Source organism: Oculina patagonica, chromosome 3, assembly GCF_052425735.1.
Source record: "Oculina patagonica isolate OP01 chromosome 3, crgOcupat, whole genome shotgun sequence".
Taxonomy (NCBI): Eukaryota; Metazoa; Cnidaria; class Anthozoa; order Scleractinia; family Oculinidae; genus Oculina; species Oculina patagonica.
In genome coordinates this window covers 5,932,734-5,949,349 of record NC_135760.1, presented here as the reverse complement: position 1 = coordinate 5,949,349, position 16,616 = coordinate 5,932,734, and the positions used below count along the sequence as shown (strand labels likewise).

General features: G+C 37.3%; 3 protein-coding genes across 3 annotated transcripts; all 3 read right to left on the bottom strand.

The window, feature by feature from the left end:
• Nucleotides 1-1,091: 1,091 nt before the first annotated feature.
• LOC144645226 (uncharacterized) lies at nucleotides 1,092-2,849 on the bottom strand. Its single transcript, XM_078504725.1, has 3 exons — nucleotides 2,687-2,849; nucleotides 1,794-1,901; nucleotides 1,092-1,285 (listed from the first exon to the last, which is right to left on the bottom strand). The coding sequence occupies exons 1-3, from the start codon at nucleotides 2,783-2,785 to the stop codon at nucleotides 1,130-1,132; spliced, it is 363 nt and encodes a 120-aa protein (XP_078360851.1). The 5' UTR covers nucleotides 2,786-2,849; the 3' UTR covers nucleotides 1,092-1,129.
• A 1,906-nt stretch (nucleotides 2,850-4,755) lies between these two features.
• On the bottom strand, nucleotides 4,756-8,129 carry LOC144645218 (uncharacterized). Its single transcript, XM_078504718.1, has 3 exons — nucleotides 7,952-8,129; nucleotides 6,859-6,980; nucleotides 4,756-5,042 (listed from the first exon to the last, which is right to left on the bottom strand). The coding sequence occupies exons 1-3, from the start codon at nucleotides 8,073-8,075 to the stop codon at nucleotides 4,851-4,853; spliced, it is 438 nt and encodes a 145-aa protein (XP_078360844.1). The 5' UTR covers nucleotides 8,076-8,129; the 3' UTR covers nucleotides 4,756-4,850.
• Nucleotides 8,130-10,734: 2,605 nt separating this feature from the next.
• On the bottom strand, nucleotides 10,735-13,070 carry LOC144645597 (uncharacterized). The gene is made up of 3 exons (XM_078505167.1): nucleotides 12,642-13,070; nucleotides 11,563-11,670; nucleotides 10,735-11,009 (listed from the first exon to the last, which is right to left on the bottom strand). Exons 1-3 carry the CDS (start codon nucleotides 13,032-13,034, stop codon nucleotides 10,875-10,877), a joined length of 636 nt encoding a protein of 211 aa, XP_078361293.1. The 5' UTR covers nucleotides 13,035-13,070; the 3' UTR covers nucleotides 10,735-10,874.
• Between the last annotated feature and the right edge of the window lie 3,546 nt (nucleotides 13,071-16,616).

Below are 16,616 nucleotides of genomic sequence, written 5' to 3'. Positions count from 1 at the left end.
AAAATTGCTTCTCCGCTTCAATTCTTGCTTGTCCCTTTCGCTGGTCTGTATATGGCTGGCTTCTTTTTTTTTGGGGGGGGGGGGGGGGGAAGTAGCGCTGTTTTAATTATCTTATTTGCATTTTCCTTGACAGCTGTCTTCGGCTGAGATATCTGTCCCAGCGCTTTTAATATATACTCGCAAAATCAGCGGCCAGGTTATCCCACATGCCCGGTGAATATGTAAGACCGAGTCGCCGCTGATGTTTTACTCCTTGGAAATGTTCGGGATATATGACGTCACAACGGTCATTGTGATTTTCCCAAACAAGGAGATTCGTTTAAGAAATGAGTTATATTCTGATGCAAATATATCCTTTTGTTTTGAAAAGAAAAAGCTTAAGAGCCTTCTTGAAATAATTACGATCTGTTTTAAAGCAAATGTAAATCACTGGATAAAAGGTTGAACTTATTCAATTTACATGGAACTACGATGTTGACATTGAAGGTAAACGTTTTGCTGAATTTTAGTAAAATATTTACCGTGTTATATATTATTGGAAGCTCCCCATGCCGTATATAACGAACAATAGTGACGACTTTGGAAGGTCTTTTTATAACTTTCGAAAGCAGGACTGGGGTCTCAACATTTAGATAAAACTGAGTATTCCTTTTCTTAATCAGGAAAAATACTGTATCCAGCAAATATATTTATGTTCCTTAAAATTCATTTTAACAAGATTAGAACAACTGAGTAAGCAAGAGCAGAGCAACGCTGACAAGAATCATCTCTTTCAGTGACAACCGTAAAATTGATCGAGGCATTGTTCTAATGGAAAGTAATTCAGCTGATCTAATAGCGCTATATGGAAGGTTGGGCAATGTAACAACAAATGTTATTATCATTAAAGACCGCAATTTTGTTTTCTAACGGATTATACATTAGTTCCTCCATTAAGTTTGATAGAGAATAAGGTCCTTTGAACTTTACAGACCTGTTTGTTTAAGTTATTTTCAAGAAACCGATCGAGAATATTACGAGAGTTGGAACTTTTTTACTGTTGACGAAACAAAAGAGTTAAGGCTGAATTAAGCACGACACACACGTAAGGCTCACATCAAACACCTTTTATTGTGTGCATTTTATACATCTAGAAGTTGAAGTCCCCAGACCCAGGCTCCTGTGTTGGCGGTGGAGGACGCACGCACTTGAAGCCGCGCTTTCGATCATGAGGATGTCTTCCGGGGCCAGGTCGGCGGGAACGCTTGCACACTAGTCCATCTTTGCAAGCGTGATGACAGAGAAACTGTAACAAAACAACACATGTAGGTGTTCTAGTCATCGACGAATGTGCATTATTTTGCAAAAGAGCTAAAATAAAAACTATAACAAAAATGCATTGAAGCACCAACGATGAACTTCTGCATAAGTTCACACTATTTTGTTTTAAGTCAGAACTTAACTTTAACTTTGGAACCCAAACCTCTAGTAGTAGATAGATAGATCATTACATGCATGGGTCTTTAACTTTCTACTTCAAAGACGAAAAGGGTGTGATCGAGGACATTTCTGATACATACTTGAATTTAGGATAAATATTAAAAAATGTCACATTGTGCTCACTTTAAAATATAGCAAAGCTATCAGCATCTTTTGTGGTAATTTTACTCAACCAAATGGATTTTGATATTGAAGTCACCGATAGTAACTGTCTACAAAACAGTTATAGAAAGAAACAAGCGTCATTCCGCAGGAAAAAATATAAACCCACTGCGGGCGGGATTTTGGCGGGAAAAGATGTAGTGAACACTTACAGCCGGCGGCTTCCTGCGGCAGGGTTGACCCAGTCCTCTCTGGAGAAAGCACTCGTACCAATACCAGAATATCCTGCAGCATTCTCCGACTTTGCACTTTTTCTTGCACTACAAGACAAATAATAAAGGGTTCATCCAGTATTCTTCACAAATCGACCTTCGGCAATCTTCGGGATATCTTCGGATTCATTTGGAAATGTTTTGGAGATCAACATAAGCTTAAGTTACATTCTTAAAAGTCTTACAGTGCAACTACTCAAACCAAGGCCACCCAAGCAAATTTATTTTAGTGTTTGAGTGTTAAAAGGGTCTTAAAGCGATAAAAAGGACCTAAATTTATTGCTTCTGTAGTGTGCAGCTTGCTCAGATTGTTAATATGTTGGAAATCTATATTTAACGTGTGAGGTTTTCATTTATCAATTTGCACAAAATTTTGCATTTGTCAGGTGACCTTGGTTGGAGTAGTCAAACTGTAAAATGTTTAGAGCATTATGATGAAGAATACGAGAGAAAATATCTGATTTTTAAAATTCGTATTTATTTAAAGTTAATACGTTTCCTTTTCAAAAAAATATATTTTTTTATTTTCTATCAAAAAGGATTTCTATCAGAAATTAAATTAAAATCTTGGATTTTCACCGTCTTTCTCCAATATAAATTTTATGCAATAAAAATAAAATACAGTTACAGCGGAGCTCCACCTTTATAAAGATCAACTCAAGACCACCATTTAATTCCTTATTAAAACCATTTTTGTTTGTCTCAAATGAAAGCTTTTCCATTCATTTTCACATTTAAAAACTTCTTTAACAGCTTCCACATTTCAATTTTTACTTCACAGAAATAACTTATCATCGCAATTTTTTCCCATTTTTCCTTACAGAAAAGTTTACCTTGCGCAGGCCATGACGATCATCATTTTCTTGATTTCCAAACGATTCCACTACCAAGACAAACGCCAAGCAAAGTCCAAACAGCAGTGCGCACCTCATGTTGCAAGAACTGCACGAACTAGATGTGGATCGAGTTTAACTTCGTACCGCCGCAAGACTCCTTATCAATGTTTAAATAAAAGCGTTCTTTTACAAGGGCAAACAAAATGTAAACAAACCAAGGTTTCGTTTGCTCAAGACAGTGTTGTGTAAAAAGTAATTAAAACAAAATTAAATATTTTATTTTAAGGTAATCAAAGCAGTGAACTTATAAAATGACAATCGCGAAATATGAAAAAAGGATTTTGGGCAATTGAAAACAGTTTAAATAGATCTGCAATTGTGAGAAAGAAAATTTTCACACTGTTGATATAGGAATATTCTTTAGTTTGCTCTAAGTTCTTTTATACCATAAATTCTTTTATGTTTTTATAAAGAGGCATTTAATCAGCTGATTTATCCATCACAAAAGTTAATTGTTATGTAGCTTAAAACAGTTTGTTTTAAGTTTCGATTGGTTAACGAGTTTTGATCGCAATTGAAGGTTTTTGTTTTGATACTTTCACCCACGCCAGCGATAATAAAAAAAAATGTTGTTCCCCCAGCTTTATGTTTTTCCCTGCTGTTACACACGTCTGAGTTCAAAGTTTATTTGAAAATCTACGATAAAGGATAAAAAAAATCGATAGAAATATTTGAATACTTTCGCGAAGGAATTGGAAATTGGTTTTCATGATTTGTACTTTATTGCAAAAGAAGCAACGATAGAACGTAGTAGTCTTCTAGTCTTGTCCCTAGACCCCTTTCTTCGCTTTTCTACTCCAAGTCTCCAGGGCTCGAAGGGACTGGACCAAGGGCAAGTATCAGATAGAATAAATGAAAAAAAAAGGCTGGTTTTCATAAGAGACATAAGCATTATTCTCGTCCCCGTAGCCCTCTTGTTTCTCTTAGCTGGCTTGGCACGAGAAAACGAAGGGCTCTGGGACATAGGGTTTTTGAATTAATTCGATATTTTTAGTGGCTGTTTGGAACAAAGAAATCCTAAACGGAAGTCGAAAACGTAACGACTCTCTCATACATTCTTTTGAAACGTCATGACTGCATAAATGAAGACCGGAAGTCCTAGAACCTAGGACTGGAAATCCTGTGTCGCCAGAGCCAAGCCCTTCGTTTTCTCGTGCCAAGGCCAAGCCCGCTAAGAGGAACGAAAGGGCTATGGGGACGAGAATGCATAAGAATAAGCACTAGAAATCATTACCATATCAATCAATCAATCAATCAATCAATCAATCAAACTTTATTTATAGAGGGTTACACGTAATAGTTTTACAACTAATAAATTTGTGGCCCTCTCTAATGAGTCGTTACCATAAAAACAAGAAAGCACGAACATGGCGATTCCTAGTGAGGACAACACAAATGGGTTCGTTTTTATTCTTGTGCTAGTGCTTGTGTTTATGCGTATGTCGCTGCTGTCCTCACTGCCTATATGCTTATGCTTGTGCTTATGCTGATGTCGCTAGTGAACCCAGCCTTTAAAATTTAGTGCGCATGATCAGAGATTATAGGCTCGGTAACCTAGCTTTTCAGTCCCAAGCTCCAAATATCAATTCTCGTTAGTTCAGAGAATTTGGTGCGAGGGAGCGAGGGAGACCGCGCAGCTCGATACAAAAAATAAATGTTTATTTTCTGTCACCGCACTCTCGCGCTTCGCGCTTGTGTATCGCGTTTGTGTATTGTGTTGTATCGCGTTCTGCATTCCTCCCCTGTGTATTCTGTGGGATAACCAAAGCGCAAACAACGGACAACCTTAGACATGACTCGAAAAGGATACCCCCAACCTTGGGGAACCTGTCCTTTTTATATTAGCATGCAATGGAAGAAAGAGATTAGCGCTAAAATGTTGCAAGAGATGAAGGCCAGCAATATCATGCCAACCTGTGTGATTGGCTAAGGAAAAACTTCCTCAGAATCACAATCTTTTTTGTTTTAAAGACAGAAGGCTCACAGACATTAAATTAACACATTTTTTATTGATCAAGTGTGGACAGTTTATGTACCACTTGCAAATCCCATCACCAATAATTTGCTAAACAACCCAAGATTCGATGTGTGAATTCCCTTATTAGAAGTCGTCCACATCCCCAGACCCAGGCTCCTCGGTCGGTGGAGGTGCGCGGACGCACTTAGCATGGTGGTGATGATGAGGATGGCGCGGACGGTGAGGGTGAGGAGGCTTCCCGCCTGGAGGACGCGGTGGGCCTGATTTACGACACTCGAGGCCATCAGCACAACCAAAATGGCAGGTATATTTTGACTGTAATAAAATAAAAAATCTTTTAAATTAAAAACTTTTATTAAATCGCCCATTCTCTTAGTTTTTAATTTATATCTATCCAATTTTTTTGCAATTTTTAAGATTTTATCGTTTTTAAAATTGACAAATTGATATATTATTATTATTATTATTATTATTATTATTATTATTATTATTGGTAGTAGTAGTAGTAGTAGTAGTAGTAGTAGTAGTAGTATTATTATTATTAGTAGTAGTAGTAGTAGTAGTAGTAGTAGTATTATTATTTTAAAATAAGAAGTACACACATGACGTTGGTAGATGTGATCTTCGTTTTTTGTTTTGTTTTATGCTTTTATCATTATTGTTTCCTTTCATTAGAAGAGTCGTGAAATTCTCAATCGGGTCGAGTGTTGATTACAAACTGTAATTATATTCTATAATTATATTATGGAATTATTATTTTGTGTTTCCAAAATTGAAGTAATTGAGATAATCATTCCAAAAGAAATTTTGGATAATTGTGAAAACCTTAGATACGAATGATCACATTACCTGACAATACCGCATGTTTAATAAATAGAGGATAATACATGGCTGCGTGGAGATATGAAATTTATCTTCGAGTGTTCAAATCGATAGATATCGGTTTTGAACACGAGATAAATTTCATATATCCAAGCAACCATGTATTATTCTGTTTATTATATAAACGTACTAATTGCGATGTTTTTGATTTTCAAAATGTTGTCGAAGGTCGTACGAATAATTCCGAATATTTTCCGGACTTTTCCAAAAATTTCCGAAGTTTTCCGAAGATTACCGAAGATTGCCGAGGAAGATCCGAAGATGTTTCGACTTAATATCGATAAAATTTGGCTCATTGAGCATTGAAACACTGCAAACTCTGCGATCTGATTGGTCAAAAATGATATCACATACCGTAAAATTCCGGTTATAAGCCCCCCCGCTTATAAGCCCCCCCGGTTATAGGCCCATCTACCCGGAAACAAAAAAATACATCCGATTAAAAGCCCCCCCGGTTATAAGCCCCCCTCTACCGGATGACAGTACTGAACAGGGCTAAATGTTGCTTTATTGTGCGTTTCTAACTTAAAAACGTATTTCGATCAACACTCCCGTGGCTCTTTTCGAAACGATTTTTTTCATTCCGCTTATAAGCCCTCCCGGATATAAGCCCCTCCGCTTATGAGCCCACCCAAAACCCCTTACGATGTTGTATAAGCCCAGGGCTTATAACCGGAATTCTACGGTATGTGTGGATACCATTTTTATCCACACATGTGTGATACCATTTTTCTCGATTTGTTACCACCCACTATACCACTGCAGTTTATATAAAGTATGTTATGAAATCAGTAAGACCGCAAATAAAAAGCTTATGGGTATATCGACGAAAATAAGTAGAATGGAGAACGAATCAAAGGTCATCTAACAGATGAGTCAAAACGCCAGTTTTCGTCGTTCATAATTAGAAGCGCTTATTCACGTGAAACTTTGACATTCTGTCAAGACTTAAAGTTTAAATTAAGACACCTTAGCGTGTGACCATTCAAATAGAAGATGTTCAGTATTTTCATTTGGCGCTGTTAAAATGTACAAGGTAGTTGTTTGTAGCTTTGGAGTCAGTGTATGGATAAAACCATAGTGCGTAACCATTCACATGAAGCCTGGCTATGAAGTACAGTCTGTAGTACTTTCATCTGGCGATGTTTGCTTTTCAATTTAGTTTTCAAGTTGATGTGATGAGATTGACTTTTAGTGCTACTGGGAGTTAAAGGTTAACAGCTAGAAAAAGGAAGGTTTACACACTCACGGTCTTCTCAACGCATCTTTCGTTCTCTTTTCTCTGAGCAAAGCATCTGGATCTGTACCAAAACCAGTGTCGATAAGTCCTGCAACATTCTCCAACCTTACAGTCTTCATCTTCCTTGCACTGAAAAAACACGAAATTAAAAAGTGTCCAATTAAGGGATAGATATTTGAACAGCTAAAATTTACATTTGTAGTTGTAGGAAACCTAAAAATAATGGTCTATTTTCATTAAAAATTGCTATGTTAGAGAACTTATTCTGTTAACAAGCGTCTTTGGCTGCGGATGGCTCGATGGAAATGGATTGCATGCAACTTGTAAAATTAAGGATAACTTTTCAAGCCTATTTTCACACATCTTCAAAAAATCGATATTTTAGCCGTAGCAAATTAAGGTTATATCTTTTTTTAGAAGTTCAAAGATAATTTTTTCAAGGGGTTAAGTTGTCTACCACTGATTTCAGAACAGTTTAGACCAAAAATCTCCAAAATCCCCGTGACGTAGTTCCTTTATATTAAGGCAGGTTTTCGCGATCTTAAATTATTTCATGACGCGTCATTGTTTGGAAAGAATAAATTTTGGCAAACTAATAAGACACATTTTGAAATAAAGGCCTCCGTTAGAACTGCATGACTTTCGATAATACATAAGAGCAACAACAACAAAAAAAACGGTGCCGAGTTCAAGAGCTTTTGATTTCTTCTTGTCGTGGGGTAAAAGTTTTATTTAACGACGGTTTTTAAAGTTACAACTTTTCAAACAATGTTAACTGATAACTACGAAAGATATCATGTGAACCGATTCCCGGTCGTTTGCAGCTCAAATTTAAAAAGCAATTTCAATCCACATTGTCGATGTGTGGTTTGAAGATGAAGCAATGCAACAGATAAATTAATAAGTAAAATGGTCATTTGAGGTTTTTTTTTATAGTCATTCATTTACTTAAGTGGAGTTTTTCTAATAAAAATCATCATACCTTACAAAATTAACCATGTTCGGAAAATTTTATATTTGGCACAAAAAAATCTTAAACCTAGCAGATTTATTTTCTTCTAAAACAACCTTTAATAAAATTGTTTGAACTGACAACTTAGCTTACGCAAATGATGGCGCGACTCATTTTCTTCTCCTTCCTCGTCTTCGACAAATTCATCCTCCACGAACGACTCGACTACAAAAACGAAAGCCAGGCAAACTCCAAAAAACAACGCGAGCCTCATATTGCTAGTTTGTCACGGACCCGAGTTCAGTTTTGCGCAATTAAAATTGGTAGAGCTCCTTTATCAGTTTAAATTAAAGCTGTTCTATCTCAAGGGCAAATACAAAACAAATAAGTAATTTCGCTGGTGCTGAAAAGGCAAGGTGAAAAAATTAAGGAGTGTCAAAACAAATTTATATAGTGTCAATCAACAGGTAAGTTTAATATGAGTTCGTCAAACCAGCGAAGAATCAAAAGGGCAATAATAATTGGAAAAACTAACATTTGAGATTTTTTTTAAAAAAAGTTTGAGTCATCGAGGTTGATTAGAAGCTACTTCCAGATTGGTGATATAGGAAGTTGATCTTAAAAACTGCAAACTGAATAGTATTTGCTTTTCAGTTCTAATCTCTTTTTATGCCTTAAAAAGGCTTTAATCAGCTGATTACCAACTACAAAGTCTTTTTTGTTATATACTTAAAGCTTTTAAGCTATTTAAAGTGAACGCTAACATCTGAGGCAGGTGTTGGATTTCCTTGGTTTTGTCTTCATTTTGATTGGCTTATGTGGTTGGTTGCCATGGACACGTTATATACTTAGTTGAACACCTAGGGCAATAAAATCAAATACACATTGTTCCTATTCTTTGTTTGGTTTTTCAAGTCAAGGGTAAAACGAGAATCTGGCTTGTTAAAGTTGTTGCGGTTGCTATTCATTGAGCTTATTTGTTTTAAAATCGTTTTGCAAATTTCCTGAAAATAATACGCTAACTGATAGCAAGAATTCGATTCATATTTATGATTCTCAGTAACCGGTATTGGACTGGTGAATATAGAATAATAAAGTAGTTCTTAGCCAAATAACCTCAAAAGCAAACATTTTATACCTGTTTCTACCGGTATATTTTGTTTTAGGTCGCCAAATCAAGGCCTTAACTAGCAAGAGGAAAGGCGAGGCACTTGCCTCGTCTAAAGTTTTACCCAAAATTAAAACGAAAATTGTTTTGGTGTAAAAATAATCCCCACTTGAACAAGATTGATTTTTCTCAAGAAATACCTCATGAAAAATGTCTTCGAAAAAGATTCGTAGCTTCAAGATTTAAAAACTTTCTGGAGGGCATGCCCACAGAACCCACTAGCAAGATCTTGCCTCGTCTATGGCAAAGGTCTGCTTACGGCCTGCGAATACCCCAATAAATCTTTTGGATTTTCGAACGTTACGATTTCTTCAGCGATAGAATCAAAATAATAACAAATGCTCACAAAGCATCCTGGTTGACAGAGAGTCTTTAAAGGGGCAATGTCACGAGCTTCACTTAAAAATTTCTAGAGCCTAGCTAAAGACGTCTAGAAACCTATAAATAGTGGTCCAGTTTTGAAAAAATAAATAAATAAATATGCCAGTGTACTGAAGATATAAACAAGAGTTATTATTGTTTTTATTGTGATGCAATCAGGAACTTGAGATTGCAACTTGAAAAAAAAGGCTGACTTTTTCAAGTTCTGCCCTTGTGACCTGGAAAAACAGCTAAAAACTAAAAACAGCTTCGTACTTCCTTCAACAGCAATTTACTTTATATCTTTATCGTAATGTTCTGGGCGTATTTTGTGTACGAGCGAGAGTACTTAGCCAATTTTGGTACTTTTTTACTGAAAAGCAGAAAAGCCCACGTGACAATGTCCCTTTAAGAATGATCAAATATGACTTTGTTAGTCCCAGCCCCATGCTCAGAACCGAGACTGACATGTAATACATTTCTTTTGATGCCATTTCTGAGATTTTGGTAGTACATCAAAATAGTGTTCTCTAACAGATCACTTTCTTTATCCTCATCACCCATCTACTGATATTGCTGCCTCATCCCCAGGTGCCCATCGGCCGGACGGTAAAGGCGGGAAAACAGGGAGCGTGAGGGTTGATGGTGTCATCAGTCCCACAACGCCAAGCGAACCGTGCACATCAGTCCCACAACGCCAAGCGAACCGTGAACGATCACGGAGGAGGACGCCTGTGGGCGAGGCAGCTGATATTGTAAGGAGAAGTTTGATATTGACCGTGCTTGGAATTTGAAAGCTAAGGCCCCGTTCACGCATTTTCGTCGATGAGTTTTCACCTATCGCCGATCGTCCACACTACAGCGATCAAATACGCTCATCGTTTTATTAACTAGAAATCAAAGTGGAGACATTTGAAAACGGAGCGCTACAGTACCACTGTGGACGGCGAAAACGGAGGCTTTTGAAAAAACTTTTATTTTCATGACGTAACTCCGATCCAGTCTCCTTGGAAGGACAGTGACATCATTATACTATCGTTTTCTTTGCTTTTGAGCTTAATCACTCGTAAGAATTTAACATCGTACAATTCAATCTTTTATTGATAACTCAGAGAATGAGAACAGGCTTGAGGTAAAAATAGGGAAAGGTGTTTGGCCTTATTTGACCAAAAGGCGCTACTAACGGTATGTTCTTAGCTTTTTCGGCCGTACGAATAAGTTACGTGAAAAGTGCGCGAAAGATGTAACGTTTTGTAAGCGCGGGAAGACATGTCACGTGCGGCAAGGGCGGGCAAACATATATGCATGTCACCCTACGTGAGATGTTCGACTGGCTGTGACTAGCGGGGGGAAAATTCCCATTCACAAACCCAAGTGAACAATAAGTCATATAATTAACTCTTAGTTGCAAGGTTTACTTGATGCTTTTATTATCTGTTACAACTGCTTTTTAGCGGTTGACAGATTTCCGTCTTACAAACAACAACTACAAATCCTGTGTCCATTTACTGGATTAACCATTTTTTCTTTAATTGCGGGTACTGTTTAGAGGTTTACTGGGATGTCGCCAGACCCTGGTTCTTCAGATGGCGTAGGAACGATGGGACGAAGGCGGCATTTATGGATGAAGTACTCTGTTTTTTGACACTCAAGGTGATCTTGACAACGGGAAAAGCATTTCTGTTTGAAATTGAAAACATATTCCTGTTTAGTTTAATGATACACATGTTTTTAATTAAGAGATTTAGTTTTCCATTGGTGCCTTTATTTGCTTTCAGTTTTAGTCTGGGTAAGGTTTTGGCAGCAAATCACTAAGTTTTAAAAATTTTGAATTGTTGCATTATTGATAAATTGTGACACCTTGGTGGTATGCAGTTGTTTGTCAAAGGGGTGTTACGACACCAAATGATATCGTAGAAGGAGTTGCTTTACACTCCCTGGGGGGTTAGTTAAATTTTAACAGGAAGTTAAGTAAAGGGGGGAACAAAACTGTCGTATCTTTTGAATGGTCGCTAAGGACGAGAAACAACGGTACCAAAATTTGGCAGGAAAACAAGAAACAAGGGAAACTGTTACTGTAGTATTTTTCAGATTGTCACAAACTTGTAGGAAAAACAAGAGGTACTTAAACTGTCGTATCTTTCGGATGGTCAACGCTTTCGAGGAAGATAAGAGGGATCCCTCGCCTATCCTTATTAAAGATATTGATATCTTTCATGAATGTATTACTTACAGACTTTGGACGGCACCACTGGCCCTCTCTCTTTTTAGCCTTACACCAGCCGGAATTTCGGAATCTGAAACAGCATTCGTCGTCTTCACAGTTCTCGTCCTTCTTACACTGAAAATCAGATAATAAGGGCTTCGTTTAGGGGTCCTTTCGAAGCGATATTCAGTATATCTTCGGACATTTTGCGGAATTTACTTACAATTAGATTATGAGATCTAGATTTTTATGGTGTGATACTTGATGAGGCTGAAGGCCAAATCTACTATCGCCACAAAGAAATCGGGAGGGAATAATAACAAACAACAATAATAATAACAAAATTCTGGCAAATAAAGAATTCCAACTATTTCGTTGCATTTTAAGTAGTATAAAACTTAACGAAAGTAGTATAAAACTTAACGAAAGTAGTATAAAACTTAACGAAATTAAATCGCGCGCGGACTGAGTTAACTTTTGAAACTTGCAGTTATGTACAACACGCCATCCCAGCGAAACCCCCAAAACGTGGAAGAACAAAATTAGTATTTTCCATGTTTCCATATTCACTTAAAAAGCCTTGTCTTTACACACCAACTGATCATGATCAAGACGATCGCGATATAAATAACTGAAAAAAAGGAATTAATTTTAATAAAAGTCTTCAACAGTTGCTTTTTACGTTGAAATGATCGGAAATACGAAGTTTTATAGCTCGTAACATGATTGCGGCTGACAGGCAGTTTTTCAAGTTAAGCTGAAGTTCACTGAAAATTTCTAAAGAGAGGTTTTTCCCGGATAAATACAGAAGAAAAAAAACCCTTTTTAGCTTAAACTGCTTGACTTTTTATGGTTGATTGTTTCAAAAGAAAACGCTTTGGCCTTTTATAAAAGGAGCTACTTTTTACACCGAGATATTCGGTAACTGAAAACGATATTTTATGGGTCGCCGACTGAATAATTGTGGCTGTAAAGCTTAAGTTCAAAAAGACAATTTTTAATTCTTAATATAGCTTTTCTCCGGATAAATAAAGAAGGAAAAAACTTTTCGGCTAAACTTGCTTACGTTTTTATGGTTGATTGTTGCAAACTGAGAAAACGCTTACCCTTCTGCCGAACCAAAAGCGTTTGTCGTTTCCTTGCTCGTCTTCCGAAACTGCCTCCTCTTCAAACGGTTCCTTTCCTTGCTCGTCTTCAAAAGCTTTCTTCTCTTCAAACAATTCCTTTCCTTGTTCGTCTTCCAAAGCTTTCTCCTCTCCAAACGATTCCTTTCCTTGCTCGTCTTCCGAAACTGCCTCCTCTTCAAACGATTCCTTTCCTTGCTCGTCTTCAAAAGCTTTCTTCTCTTCAAACGATTCCTTTCCTTGTTCGTCTTCCAAAGCTTTCTCCTCTCCAAACGATTCTTTTCCTTGCAAGTCTTCCGAAACTGCCTCTTCTTCAAATGATTCAACCACGAAGGCGAACGCCAGACAAAGACCCAAAAACAGCGCGAATTTCATGTTGCTCTTCAGTTCTGCTGCACGAAATCACTGTTGATTGCGAGATCGTGGAAAGACTCTTCTTCATTTAAAGTCAAAAGCTGAGCTATCACAAATTAAAGCACTAAAGCAAAGTCAACAAAAGGTTCGGTGAACACCAATACCATCTTAGTGTCAAAACTTCACCTAATACTGGATACTCAGCACAGCAAACAAGTCATATTAAAGCTATAATGATGCAATGCTAAGCAAATATAACGAAAAGCAATCTAAGATTAAATTCGACCTTCATCTAGGATTGAGGGATTAAGGGAGGATTTTTTTCATTCGTTGATTGCATTTAAATATTTCAAAGTGTAATTGTATGCTTGCGTTTTTGTGTTACCAGTATTTTACGGTTTAACAGGCGCGTCCCCCCTCCCCTGCAAAAGAAGGGGGGAAAAAAAAAAAGAGTTTACCAAGTCATTTTTATAAAAAAAATATTCATTTAATGGGCCGACAACCTTTAAACACGGGAAAGAATAACTCGGAAATGGCCTATTACAATCTAGAAAGGCCCCTCATTTTTATTATCGTTTGATCAAATCTCAAACCAGATCTTTTCATTAGTTGTTTACCGGTCTATAAACAAACCTTTTATCAGTTAATTGCTGGCTAAACAGTTTATTTGTAAATACTCTTTCACAACTCTTTAAAAAAGGAAAACAAACGCTCAAGCAGCTGAGGGATTCCCATGATTGTTGTCCTTTAGCAAAGGACTTTAGTTTTACACGCTTGGACTCCACTTCTGAATACGAAATCAAAATACATTGTTGCCTTATTTTTTTTATTCAATGGCCATATCTTTAACAAACAGAAAACAAATGCGACCTTAGAAAAAGCAATTTCATATCTTAAATTAATATTGTTAAAAAAAGGGCTTTGCAAAGTGTGTTTGTGTTGATCTAACAATAATGGGGGGAGAAAGGATAGCGAAGATGTGAAAATGCTGCCAACCCACCGGCAATGTGGCCCGGGTTCGCGGATTCCCCGACCCGGCGTAGCGTTTGTTGTTGGCTCTCGTCCCTGCTCCGAGGGTTTTTTTTTCGGGTTCTCCGGTTTTCCTTCCTTCACAAAAACCAACACTTCCTAATACCAAATCGATCGGGAATTCGCAAAGGCCACATGTTTGTCAGTCGCAAGATGGTTAAGTGCAACCCTCGTTAAACAAAGTCGATTTATTTATTTTGTTTGATTTATTCATTGAATGATGCCATCCTCCAAAGAGCTTTGTTCTCATTCTTGGTTTGGTTTTGCAAGTCAAAGATCCGTGGTAAACAAACATTTGGCATGTTTAAGTCTAACGGTTTATTTATTCACTGAGATCATTCATTTGAACACCTGCTGCAACATTTAAATGCATCGTTTTAAAAATTTTGATTAACCAAATGTTTTGAAAATCATTTAAGAATAAAAATCAGCGATACGAAAATCGAACGACGTTTCGATGACCCCATTATATACAGGGAGAATATTGTGAAAATAAAAATATAGTAGTCACTTTAATATTCAAAAATATCATATTCTTATAGCTGATTTATCCTTTAATATCTTAAAAATTCGCTGTTTTCACCGTTCCCATAATACATCTTGTTTACCCCCCAAAATTTTTGCATAAGCATCGTTTTCAATTTCTCTTGGGATTTACAGTGACGTGCAATCGTCCCCAGAGAAATTGAAAACAATGCTTATGCAAACATTTTGGGGGGTTATTTAAATAAAACAAGATGTATTATGGGATCGTGAAAAAAGCGAATTGCGAGTATATTTGTACTAAATAAATCTCCAGAGTTCAAGGGAGTGGACTGGTAATTAACATGGACAAATATGCTTAGCGTGCGCCCGAGTCGAGTTATCGATCAGCCTGTTCTAGGCGTTCGGTTAGTAGGGAACGGCTCGACCGCGGTCAAACGACAGAAATTTGCAAAAACAAGAAAAGTACTTCAAAGATCGAAGATGAGGTTCTAATTTTTACTGTCGAAAGTACGATACATCACCTGACGATTTACTAAGTTGTTTGGAGCTTTACTAAATAAGTTCTTCGTGTTTAATATACGGGGAAAAGCGGATGTGTCGGTGCCATTTGTCAAAGCATATTTAATCGGGAGCAGATCATTTAAAAGTAAAACTACTCGTTTCATTGAGGAAATGGAATAATGGTAATATGTTGACACTCAGCCACTCAGCAACTATTTTATCTATCTTTCCTCGTACTTTCACTTAATATGAACGAAATTCCCCGAAAACGAAAGAAAAGCTGCCTGAGACGTTTGACCGCGTTCAAGGGAACGGTGCGTTTTCATCTATCACTCGCTATTCTTCGCCGCCGTTCCCCACTAACCGAACGCCTGGAAAAGTTAATTGTTATGGATGGACGACGAAATAAGAAAAGAACGACTGCACATAAGCGTAAAGTTGTTCGAGACGTAGCCGAGAGCAACTCAAGCTTTTTAAGTAATGAATAAACCAGTTCTTCTAAAATATAGCGACTGGGGATAGGGAATAAGCGAGAAACGTTCACAAAAGCAAAATTTTCGTGAAATGCTCCGGTCTAATTGCCTTTGTTTATGCCTTGTACGTATGGTCAGTGTCAGAACGGCTTTCTCCCAGGCCTTCACGGTCAATTCGTTCTGGGAACTTATCCGAGAGGAACGGCCGGGGGACACCTAGACAAATACAGAACGCGCATGCGTGTATATTTGCATAAAAATAGTCTATTATTTTCATTCTTGTTGGGATTCTTGGTCTATATATTGCGATTGTTTATGTATGGCAAGGAAACTGCTACTACCCCAAAAACTTTCATAAAGTCTGGAGTTAAAGTTAGCTCATAAGAACTCATTCTCATTCACTTGTACGCATTCGAGTTCACACAATATTGAATTAGTTTACATTGTTGCGTGCCCTAGAGAGGCCCGCAACCCTAATCTTGACAGTGACCAGCAGATTGCGTATAACGCGTGCGAGCCACGTTTATAAAAAGGCCAGCTCAAAGCGGAAATTGAAAATTTGTTCTTCCACCAAGAACGTGAATGTGTCAATCACAATAGTTTGTCGCAACACTGGAAGTTGAAAATCTGTTCTTTAAAAACGATTAGAATTCGAAAACTGTGTCAATCCCAACAACATGAATGTATTTTGCAATCTAAAATTACGCACTCTCGTCCCAGAACCTTCTCAGCCCATTGCCCGCATCTCAAAAAAAAAAAAAAAAAAAAAAAAAGTCTCTTTAAGTGTATCTAGGCCCGCACAGGGGGAGACTTAAGATCAGTAAAGAAAGAAAGTTATTATTTAAGAAATCGGCCCGATTTCTAAAATCTATTACTCTGCAACCTGAATTGGGCCGATTTTTAAATGCGCACTCATTTTTTTATCAAATCTGGGCCAAATCGGGCCGACAAATGGCGTAGCGTGTAAACCGGCCTTAAGATCAGGAAATTGTGCAATTAGCCGAAACGTTAACAAGTGAGGAAAATCTCTATTCACAAAAACAAAGGTTACTTAAACGGACTTTTGGATGCTTTTAATTTGGCGAAGTAATTCATAGGCTCTGGGAGTCCTAAA

What these genes read in the sequence shown, in the direction of transcription:
- LOC144645218 (XM_078504718.1), bottom strand. Translation starts at nt 8,075, where the DNA reads ATGAGGCTCGCGTTGTTTTTTGGAGTTTGCCTGGCTTTCGTTTTTGTA. An exon ending in GTCGCGCCATCATTTGCGTA is followed by an intron (nt 6,981 to 7,951) that starts AGCTAAGTTGTC and finishes TCGTGTTTTTTC; the next exon opens with AGTGCAAGGAAGATGAAGAC. An exon ending in AAAGATGCGTTGAGAAGACC is followed by an intron (nt 5,043 to 6,858) that starts GTGAGTGTGTAA and finishes ATTTTATTACAG; the next exon opens with TCAAAATATACCTGCCATTT.
- LOC144645226 (XM_078504725.1), bottom strand. Translation starts at nt 2,785, where the DNA reads ATGAGGTGCGCACTGCTGTTTGGACTTTGCTTGGCGTTTGTCTTGGTA. An exon ending in ATCGTCATGGCCTGCGCAAG is followed by an intron (nt 1,902 to 2,686) that starts GTAAACTTTTCT and finishes TTTGTCTTGTAG; the next exon opens with TGCAAGAAAAAGTGCAAAGT. An exon ending in GCCGCAGGAAGCCGCCGGCT is followed by an intron (nt 1,286 to 1,793) that starts GTAAGTGTTCAC and finishes GTTTTGTTACAG; the next exon opens with TTTCTCTGTCATCACGCTTG.
- LOC144645597 (XM_078505167.1), bottom strand. Translation starts at nt 13,034, where the DNA reads ATGAAATTCGCGCTGTTTTTGGGTCTTTGTCTGGCGTTCGCCTTCGTG. An exon ending in GCTTTTGGTTCGGCAGAAGG is followed by an intron (nt 11,671 to 12,641) that starts GTAAGCGTTTTC and finishes TCTGATTTTCAG; the next exon opens with TGTAAGAAGGACGAGAACTG. An exon ending in AGTGGTGCCGTCCAAAGTCT is followed by an intron (nt 11,010 to 11,562) that starts GTAAGTAATACA and finishes AATTTCAAACAG; the next exon opens with AAATGCTTTTCCCGTTGTCA.